This window comes from Scardinius erythrophthalmus (genome assembly GCF_964197995.2).
Source record: "Scardinius erythrophthalmus genome assembly, chromosome: 1".
Taxonomy (NCBI): Eukaryota; Metazoa; Chordata; class Actinopteri; order Cypriniformes; family Leuciscidae; genus Scardinius; species Scardinius erythrophthalmus.
The window spans coordinates 71,285,111-71,296,571 of NC_138221.1; the positions used below are offsets into that span (position 1 = coordinate 71,285,111).

At 40.6% G+C, this 11,461-nt stretch overlaps 1 protein-coding gene across 1 annotated transcript; it reads left to right on the top strand.

Annotated features, from left to right (window-relative positions):
* Nucleotides 1–187: 187 nt before the first annotated feature.
* Nucleotides 188–4,759, top strand: LOC308696588 (sterile alpha motif domain-containing protein 9-like; the record flags this gene model as incomplete). The annotated part of the gene is made up of 1 exon (XM_081375410.1): nt 188–4,759. One exon carries the CDS (start codon nt 188–190, stop codon nt 4,757–4,759), a length of 4,572 nt encoding a protein of 1,523 aa, XP_081231536.1.
* Nucleotides 4,760–11,461: the final 6,702 nt, after the last annotated feature.

Genomic DNA, 11,461 nt, shown 5'->3' on the forward strand with positions numbered 1-11,461 from the left:
TGTCTCTGCTTTAACAATGCAATTTCTGTTCTTCAAGGTCTGCAATGTAAAGGTGTCTGTATTTGCACTGTGAATGATCTTTAGAAGACATTAAACAATGGGCAAGTATAATGTTGTTTTATAACACTTACCAGTCATTGTTTTGAAGTAAAATATCTCACCTTGGGCTGTTTTTTGGTTTGCAGAAATGCCAGAGGATCCTCCACTGGAGACATGGACTGAGTCTATGGTGAGCATCTGGTTAAGATCAATAGGAATTAAAGAAACATACATCGAAAAACTTCATGAAGAGGAAGTAGATGGTCGGATTCTACGTGAACTATCAGAAGAATATCTGAAAAAAGAGACTGGAATGAAATCCGGGCCTGCGCTATTGATAATCAAAAAAAGAGACGAGTTAATAATTAATTCACAAAAAGCCCAACGACAACATGATAATTTACACAAACAGTCTTCTGGAAAAAATGACCTTGGAGCAAGTGCAATTAAAAGTATTGACACAAGAGCCGATGTCAATGAAGACAATAACAAGGAAGAAGATTCTGTACTTGTGGTAACAACAAAGAGAGATTCCAAACCACGACCTTTTGATATGAAAGGTGTTGATTTTACATATGTTAAGAACAGTGTACTCTTACCAGAATCAGGGGTTAGGGATTTTATTAGTCCATGTCATGAGTACAAGTCATTTGCCACTGCTGCAACACTGGACTGTCAAAGACTACAGGCCAAGTTCGCAAATGAAGTGCTGAAGTTTGCTACTGGTTGTATGAATGTTCGTACAAATGGCACAATACATTTTGGTGTCATGGACAGTAGAGGTGACACTGGTTATGTACATGGTGAAATCATTGGTGTTCCTGTCGAGGAAAAAGATGTATACTATGATTCATTAGATTACATTGAGAGGAGTTTCTCTAGCTCTGATAGCGAACTTGTACGACTATGTGTTGGTGAACCTCAGTTTGTTAAAGTAGTTTGTTCAAACAGCAATGTGGAACACTATGTTGTGGAGGTTGATATTAAGCCAGCAGTGACCATAGTGAAGAATAAGGTGTTCTCTGTTAGGTTGCCGAATTTTAATAAGACTGCAAACAAAGTTCAGTTTGAGAAGAAAACTGCTTATCGGAGAGTGGGTTCTAAAACTGAACCAGTGGCTGACCTGAATGAGTTCTACCAACAGATCAGTTTTAGGGATGCTCAGAGAGAAGAGGCAGAGAAAACTGATAATTTCACAGTACCAAAACTGTGCCAGAACCTGGGAAAAAAGCTCAAAATGCTCATAACAGGTGGAAATAAAATAATGGACAAGGAAAAATGGCACATACTTGTCACCAATCGATTTCAGGAGAAGGATCTGCAACACATTGATTTTTTGCTGAACATGAACATCTTCTGTGTGTTTGACTTTGATCCAGATTCCAATGTGTCTGGGTTATGCCATGAATACAATAAGAACCATGTAGTGAACCGCCATTTCATGCAGAACTACAAAATTCCCAGCGGCTTGAGCATCCGAGACTTCGAGAGTCATCTGCGTCTGTTTGATCAAACCAGCTGGATATTTTGCAATGGCCGGAGTGATTTCAAAGGCAACGAGCCTCCCTGTGATGAGAAGACCTGGGTCAAAACAAAAAGAACCCTTCTAAAAGATTGTGTGTCACTGATCTGCAAAGATATCTTGCCAAAAGGAACCTTTCAAGTGATCTTCCTTCTTACTTCCCCTGTTGACATACCATTCCTAAACACGTTCTATGAGTTCTTCACTGACATGGAAGGACATGAGGACATTATCTGCCTTGCAGAATCAGAGGAGAATTTCAAGGACTGGCAGAGGTTTGCTTTAGGATCCTGTGACATGGAAACAGTAAACAGTTCAAGTGTTGTTGGGATGACAATAAGTCAGGTAAATGCAACCCTCCAACAGGTCCAACCTACCACAACACGGGCCACCAAACGATTACCGATCCATGTCAAAGGGGAGTGTTTCCTTGATACTCGAGAGGAGGAAACAAGATGTTCATTGGAGATTCTGAGTCTAAACCACTGTGAAGAAACTAGTCCCGATGTCATGGAATCTGAAAAGGAGAAGATTGAGCAGCAGTTTTACCGTGGAGGAAAAGTAACTTGGATGAATCTCTGGCTTGCAGATAAAAAAATTATTGGGGAGGTTATTCAAAGAGATGCTTACAATGAAGTCAACAGTATGGTGAAAGACTGTCTCTGTTGGAGTTTGGATCGGGAACCCATCAGCTGCATCAACATATACCATCATCCTGGCAGTGGTGGCAGTACAGTGGCAAGGCAGGTACTATGGAATAACCGAAGCGATCTAAGGTGTGCCATTGTAAATCATTCAAAATCTGCATCGGTTGTTTCAGAAGATGCCGTTTGGCTTCGGGAATACGAAGAAAAAGATCCCCAAAAATGCCTCCCTGTTCTCCTGCTGTTTGAAGACTGTGATCAAGAGTATTTAGAAGATGTAAAGAATGAATTGGAAGTGGCTGTCAATACCAAGAAAATAGCACGTGGAACTCTCTGCTTCATTATGCTAAGTTGTAGGCGATCGCACAATCCAGAGAAGATGTGCAAGGAATCACCTCAACAGAATGTTTCTATTACTCATAAACTTTCAGAGACTGAAAAAAAGCAGTTTTACAAAAAACGACAAAGACTTGAAAAGCAGTTCAAGCCAGAATTCATTCTAACATTTGTCCTGATGAGTGAGGAATTCGAGAGCCAATATTTGAAGAAGTTTGTCAAGCATTTACTGCAAGACATTGACCACAAGTCTGTGGTTACTAAGCTTGTTCTGTATGTGGCATTGCTTAACGCTTATGTGCAGAACTCATTCATCTCTCAGTCACATTGTGAAGCTCTCCTGGCTCTGTCCATCCATGTGGATAGGTTTCGACGACATGCCTTTGAGACTTCTCTAAGTGAGCAAGCTAAATTGGTCTTAATACACTTGAGGGATGAAAACACCCACATTAACTCCATCAGAATCATTCATCCACTGGTTGCAAAGGAAATCCTCCAACAATTTCTGGGTGACAATCAACAACAAAGTGATCTTGCTTTGGATCTTCTCAACAACGATGTGCTCTTTGAGCACAGGTTTGGTAAAGATCAGTACATGAAGTTCTTGCGAGATCTGTTCATGACACGTCACAGGATCAGCAAAGGTGATCAATTTGACAGCTTTTTCTCTCCCCTAATTGAACATGTGAGAGAGAAAGAGTGTCCAGATAAAGCCATTGAGCTTCTAAAAGCGGCTTACAAGCGTTTTAATGAGGATGCATTTTTTGCTCAGCAACTGGCTCGACTCCATTACAAACATGACAGATTTGAAGAAGCAGAAAAGTGGGCTAAAACAGCAGTAGAGAAAATACCAAAGAATTCCTACATTCTTGATACCAGAGGTCAGGTGTACAGGCAGTGGTTCGCAGCAAAATTTAAAGCCATGGAGCAGGATGAAAAAACACCTGAAAACACAGTAGATGCTTTGGGAACGGCACTAAAAGCCATTCAATGTTTCCAGGAATGCAAGAAAGCAGCAGTTGAGGACAATGACACCATGAACAATGCTGGATTTGTTGGAGTAGTAGAGGTAGGATGTGCATTGCTGAAGCTAATGCGCACACTTCATGTGTTCTCAAGAAGAAAGTTTTCAGAATTAATTAAATACCTCCTTACAGATTACATTCCTGTTGAGATAGAAGAACCATGGGAACAGTATCATTGTACGTTGAAAAACCTCAAAAAAATAATGCTGGAAGCACTGGAATGGATTTCGGAAGACTTGAGTTACTTCCAGACTGACCTGAACACTGATGAGGATTTGACATCTGACACTGTGGAGAGAACCATAAAGAATTCCATCCACTGGCTGGTGAATAAATCTTTTGCTTATGGCAAATACTTCAGTGGTGCTTCTCTTATTACAGATCAAAACCAAGGGATGTTAAATCCTCTCATGAAACGCATGATGATTTATTATCATGGTGGGGGAAATTTCACAACAATTTTTTCCCTCCTAACAAACCAGAAAGATAGCAACCCTGTGAGTGTTCTGGAGCACATTATTTCACTTTACCCAAGCAATCCTATGAGGGCACACATGCCACAAGCGGACCTTGTCAACTACATAGCATCCCATTTTGCTTTAAGTTGCCTCTCAGCTCAGTCTTCTAAGCTGGCTGCATTTCAGGATCTGCAAAGACTGAGTCACCAATTTCCTAAAGAGAAACAGAGATGCTTGCCAAGTGCTCTTTTCTTACTTGTCTTACTTTTCTGGCCAGAAGAGCATGACACAGAAGAGGAGAAAGAACACAAGTATGAAACTGTTCTCTCTGCTGTTGAATATCTCCAGAGAAATTACGACAAGAAACTGAAGGACATCCCTCCAAGGAAAAAGAGGATCTACACTCATTTCTTCCTGAGCAATGGGACTGGATTTGAAAAGTTTGTCCACAAGAGCAAGGTTGAAACAATCACAAAACTGTTGTCTATTTCAGAAAAACGCCTGAAATGGTTTAGTGGAGAAGTTTGGAAAATGCCAGAAATCTCTAAATTGCTGAGATGTGTCACAGGCTGGACGGAGGATGAGAAGGTTTTTCTAGAGGGTCCCAAAGGAATGAAATTTCATATCCCAGCTCTCAAGTCATCCTCAGTACCCCATAACAATGAGAATGTCACATTTTACCTGGGCTTCACTTTTAAAGGACCTGTTGCATACAACATTACCGTACAAAAATAGACAAACTTATGTACGTTTTGGATAGACAAGGCAGATGGCCCAATAACATGTCTTTAGGTGCAAATTACATTTAAGGTGGAGAAGATGTTTAAGTCCTGTGTAGCTGAAAAGCCATTTTCCCTGGTAAATTAACATCAGCACTGTACATTGATAGTGAGAAATAGTTTGTTATTCTATTCAGTGTGAATGGTGTCAGGATTCCATCTTTACCACCACGCTCTCCTTCACCTCCGCCAACTCGTTCTCTCTCTCCGCCCAGTCATCAAGTCACCCGTTCACTCTCCCCTGATTACTGAGCACCGTCACCTGTGTCCCATTACCAGCACTCCCTACAAAACCCACAGTCTCCCTTCACTCAGTGTCTGGTCTCGTCAATACATGACTCACAGACTCCCGATCACTCACCTGGATACCTACCTGCTGAAATCCTCTCCGGTCCGTCCTTCCTGCATCCTGTTCTGCCTTCAGTCCATCCTGCATCTGCCAAGAGAACGAAAGAGAAAGACTTTACAATTCCAGCTAAGCAATCACTGTTGTTCTGTGTTACTATTACTCACCATCTGTCTGCATCTCCGTTATCTGCAAATAAACCCATAATCTTACCAACCTTGTCTGCATCCTCTGTGATCCGTGACAAATGGTAACTTGATATATTTTGTGTACAATTAACTGTATTTCCCTCACAGATGTCATAAATGCATTGAGATATACTGAGATTGTATTTCAAAGTTAAACTTTAAACAAGTTGTTGTCTGTATGTAGACACTGCAAATTATTTATTGTAGCTCTTTTTTGATCTCATATTGATTCTGGGAATTGATCTTGATTCTATTAGTTAAAAACCTACTAATAAGGATGGAGGGCAATTGATTTTACTATTTGTTTTTGCTTTTGCAGGTTTTTGTTTTTATATATATTTTAAGTTCTTATTGTATCTCATGAATGATGGTGCTTTGTATAAGAATAAATTATTTTAAATGTAAAAGTCCAGAAAGTGTTGCATGCCTTAAATGTTAAAGGGATTGTGGTAGAAATGTTTTATGTAATGGCCTCAAAAGTGGTCAAAAAGGTATTTTCAACATAAAACGTAAACAAAACAAAAAATAAAGCAGACTAAGGATCAGGGGTCCGTTCTTCGTACGTCGCTAACTCACTTAGCTGGATTTGATTGTTGGCGATTTGGCATGATCTTGGATTGTTTGGTTCTTCAACGCTCATCCTGGACTTGCTGTCATAGCAACAGGTGCGCAATCTTAAACCTGCTCGGGAGCAGGCTTATTTCATGTTAACAGGATTAGATCCCGGCTTCATAAGCGGAGCTGATACGGGAAGTCCAGGGAAGCGCGATAGTGCACTTTCTGAGAGATATATTTTTTCTCGTGACTCGTGAGATTGTCGTTTTTTGTCGCTTTTAGGTTTAAAAAACAGTTTTAGTTTTTTTTGTGGCATTTCCAAGCCACGTAAGACCCAATGTTGTAAAGCAATTTTTTTTTTTTTTAGGCTATCATAATTTTTTATGAAGATCATACAATCATGACCATGCCGATTACAGATATGTCACTCAGGCTTCACTAACGTGATTGGTACCATAGACTGCCATCAAGGCCTCAATGAAGGGAATTATGTGAACAGAAAGGGGGATTATGTGAACAGAAAGGGGGTTCACAATGTAAATGTGCAGCCCAGTTACTATTGTGATTCTTAATATTCCAGATTAGTAATATTATATCAAATAAAAAAAAAAGGCAGTTGACTAACATCTTCCATATCACAAATGTGAAAGCAAAATGGCCAGGATCTGTGCATGACTTAAGAATGTTCAGAGATTCACATTTATGCACATTATTTGAAAGTGGTAAGGAAAGTTCCACAATTAAATATCAAGCTCACTGTATTATACACACTTATGCTGATCCTAACAGAACTGCATTTTTTCATAGGTGATTAGGACATGTTCCTGCCTGCAGACAGGTGTTTTATGACCCCATTCCCTGACCCAAACCAGTTACAATCCAGCTCTAGCCAGGACAAGGGCACACAATGAAATGAACTTTGGCTAAAGGGAAGATTTCAGTGTCTGAAAAGTCTGAGGGTTGCACACCTGACAGGGCCTGTGACATTGTTGCATGTGCCATATTACACAACATTGCCAAAAAAAAACACCTTTCATTAAATGTTTAATAAAAGACAAATATGCTTAGTTCCTTGAGTTTTATTTCAATTGTTCTTTGTAAAGAAAAGCCAGTGGTCAAGTGCCTGCAACAAGAGATATTAGACACATGCCTCATGCAACAAATAAAAAGGAAAATTTAGCTCTACACTGCCCACCTGTAGGCCTATGTCTCCTCTGTCTGTGCAGACTCTTCTGTAGGCCTTTCTGTAGATGTGGAATCCTGCAACTTATATTGCAGCCATAAAGCATACAAGTATAAATTAAGTAAAGTTATTTATGCACTTGCAGGTAGGCTAGTTCCTCCATATGACAGTTATCTGAGAGGGTTTATTCACTGTCCAGTGCAATGGAAACAAATGGACATTACAAAGTCTTATACTTTCTTTCCTTTGGAAAGTTAGAAAATGTCCACTTACTGCACATATTTCAGCCACCACTTTCTTGTGAACAGATACAAGTGTTGGTGTATTATATAAAAGTGCACAAAAGAGGAAAACACAATGTCATTACAATGAACTACACTCGGGAAAAATGTGATCAATAACTCATGGCAAAATATTTTTACATTAACATAAGTTTATCAGTTTTCACTTTCACAAGTCAAAGCAATTCATCATTACTCAAGATTTAACAGTTGAAATGACTATACGGCCTTAATTTAATGCAGCAAAAATTATTTTACAGTGTAGGCTACTAAGATCTTTTCTATTTTTTCAGCCTTTTTCTTGGTTGCTTTTATAAACAGACAACCATTTATTTAACAGTGCCTTTTATAAAAGAGACTATAATATAACTAAAAATTACCATTATGTAGAATATTTTTGTACTTCACTTTTATTTGCTCCCATGTTCTAGTGTGGTGACTGACATTACAATGCACAAAGTAATATGCAATTATTAAAATACAAAAATATAGGCTAATAAGTGATAAAAACATCTAACATGGCCACTTCTAACGGATTTAAATTGTCTGCTACTTTTTGCCAGCCCTCTCTCCTGGCTTTTGCAGACTTTGAGGTGTTCCCTGGCGTTTTGATTAAACATTAAAATTCCGAATAAACTTCGACTATTAGTTCTTGCTCTGCTGAGGAGAAAAACTGTGCGCGATCTTTGCCCACGCTGAACAGCCAATAGCAGCGTTGCTGATCAATGTTTCTACTATCGATACATATCCCCTTTTAACCAGCGCATGAACGCGCAATTATCTCAGATAACTCAATCCAGCGATACTAATCATATCCGACAGGAGTGTTCGAAGAACCGAGTTAGCCAGATCATGATTCGCACGATGATATCATCTTGGATGTGTCATTTGATCTCGGATGTAATAAGCAACGTACGAAGAACGGGCCCCAGGTCAGAGACCATGCAGACTTACCCAAAAACTGCTTAACACAGTAGAACTACCAGACATATGATTAGATCATAACAAACCATTGACCAGAACAAATCACAGTGAAGAAGACTTGAGTGACATTGATTTTTACTCAACTGTAAGATTTAAATGTACTTGTATCTTTCTGTTCAGGAGACTCACTTGGTTGTTGTGACCAGTGATCTCCAGGCCTTAAATAAAACTTCATTCCTGCAAAGAGCAACTTGGGAGTCGTGTCAGGTATATGCTGCGCAGCTGAGGAATAGAAGTACTAATGTTCCTACGCTCAAAAGACCACCGCAGATAGTGTTGAGAGACTATAGAGCCGCCCTCGGGGTGAGGCTGTAAATCTCTGAGTTGGTATTAATGATCTACACACCCCGATCTACGGTCTCCTCTGGAGGTCGTACTTCGGCTGGTGGCCAGGGTGACCTGAGGGGGACGGTGTGGACTGATATGCCGGTGATACGTCCTCGGCCCACATCCCCCTCTCAAGTGTTGCAACCCGTCAGCGCTCAGACTGAGCGCGATGGTCCCTCCTCGGAGACGCCTCGCGTCTCTTTTTTTTTTTTTGTACTCAATTTTTATTGTATTAGAGGGTAACAATATAAAAGAGGTATTGTAACAATACAGAAACAACAGCAATACTTACACCACCCTCCCACCCTCCCCTACCGCATGGGATACAACATAACTATCAGTGTAGCACAGACAGTGTTATAGAACAGTCACTTAGTGTCCTTTCAGTAAAATGTCTTGAACTCTGGTAATTCCATTGCTCCATGTTTGTATAGTCCAAGGTGTAGCGCCGTTGATCCTGGCATAAGAAAGTTCAAGAAAAAGAATCTCTAAGAACGTATTCAGCCAATGCTTATAGGCTAAGTTGTGAGGTGGAACCCAAACTTGAACAATGATCTTCTTGGCTGCTGTTAGACCAGCTAACCAAATTTTTCTAGACCTTTCATTCATACCTTCAAGTTTAGAGTCATCATTGAGAAGGTGTAAAACCGGGTCCATAGGGAGCTGAATATCAATCAGATCAGACAATGATTGTAACACCTTATTCCAAAAATCATAAATCTTAGGGCAGTCCCACATTATATGCATAAAAGTCCCCAAAGTATTTCACGAGTTCACATCTACATATAATTAATACAATGAGTTTATGCGTATTTGGCGTGCTGTCCGGGGGGAGGGCTCCGAGCTCGGAGTTAGGCCCGAACCCAAAGTACTCCCCCCAGTTGGTAAGTGTAGATGGAACTGGAAGTGTAGATGGAACTGGAAGTGAGGAGATGGGGTGGAGGAGGGATGCTGACAAACTTTCAATGAACAGAGATAGGTCTGCTGTGAATTTATACTCTGTCATTGAGTTGATTACTGATTAATCTCCAGCTGTGCATAATTTGGTTAATTATCTGAACCTGCTCCTCCCGAACTTTGTTAAATAAAACCTCATTTTGTGAGCACAAAGCACAAAATGGGTGTGGAGCTTGACCAATTAAGTATCTGACTCTAGGAGTAATATATGCCCTATGAGAAAACTTCATATGAATAAACTGATGGTTAGGATTATGAGAGGAGTTACATATGTTATCCCAGCTTACGTCCCAGTCTATTTCTCTACCTCTGAGTGCCACTGAACGATCCCATGCCAGTGTACTAGGCTTAGGAGACAAATATGATAGAAGCCTGGCATACAGAAAAGAGACGACACTTTTTGGGGCCACATGTATCCAACTGACCACTGGATGCTCCTTCATCTCTGAGCCCCATACAACCTTATGAGCTTTAAGAGCTGAGTCTGAAGTAAAAGAATAAGGACTGTCTAGGGATACCATAAAGTGAAACCAAGTCACTAAAGTTTAGTAAAGAGTCTTCACCATTCAAGTCTCCAATGACCCATATACCCTTCTCTGCCCATACACCTTGAATGAATGGCTTATTACCAGACAATAAATTGTTATTACGCCAAACAGGAGATGATTTATGCCATTTTGATGTAAAACCCACTAATCTCTCAACTTGTCTAATAGTCTCAAGTATGTATGTCAGTACTGGTCCATACCTCAATGTACAATGCTTAATGGAGAGACCAGAAAATAGAAAATGATATAGAATTTGGATCCAACCACTGCTTCATTGGACGCATGGTAAATGACCAATGATAGTATTTAAAGTTAGGAAGTGCCCAGCCTCCTTCTAGTTTGTTATGTTGTAGTGTGGACCGTTTAATATGTGGTCGCCTCCCATTCCATATATATTTCGTGAGTAGCAAGTCAACCTTGGACCAGTAATCCTTCGGCGGAGATAGTGGCAACATAGAGGAGATGAAATTAATGCGTGGTAAAATGTTCATTTTCACTACTGCTATGCGAGATGGGACAGATGCAGGGAGGGCAGACCATCTTTTTGTATCCTCCTCAACCTTCCTCAACACACTGGTGTAGTTTAATTTAGTTATGGCTGTGACAGATGTTTGAATTGACACCCCTAGATATTTGAGCTCTTTGGTAATTGCAATATTAGTAGGTAAAACTAACTGACTTCTATCCCTGTTAACTAACATCAGGGCAGATTTAGAGGGATTCATTTTAAAACCGGATAGTGCACCAAACATATTTAATACTCTAATAGTGTTGGGAAGAGAGTTTTGTACCTCTGACATATAGATTAATGTATCTCCTCGCGTCTCTTTGAAGGCGCTCCAGATGATGATGTCATGTCCATCGCAACATCACAAGGTGGGCAGGAGTCCTTTGGAAGTGATGATTCGGCTGTGCTGCCGCCTTTGGGCGTGCCAGCATTGCCCAAGTCAGATCCCGAGCTGACGGCCATGCTTTCCCGGGCTGCCGCGAGCATTGGGTTAGAGTGGAACCCTCCAATACACAAAAGAAATATATTTCAATGTCTTCACTGTCCTCAGTGCTCGCGGTTGGATGATTGGTTTTTGGGTGCGGCCACTGATCAATGTCAGCTTCCAACCCCACTACTTTATTCTCGGATGTGCATGAGGAGGTCTCGAGGTCCTTGAAGGCACCACTGTCTTCCCGCGATCGTTTGACGGCCTTCTCCGCCTTTCCTCCCCTTGACGGGGCCGCTGCTAATGGGTACACTGGGGTTCCCCCGGTTGAATGTTCTGTTGCGATGCAACTGT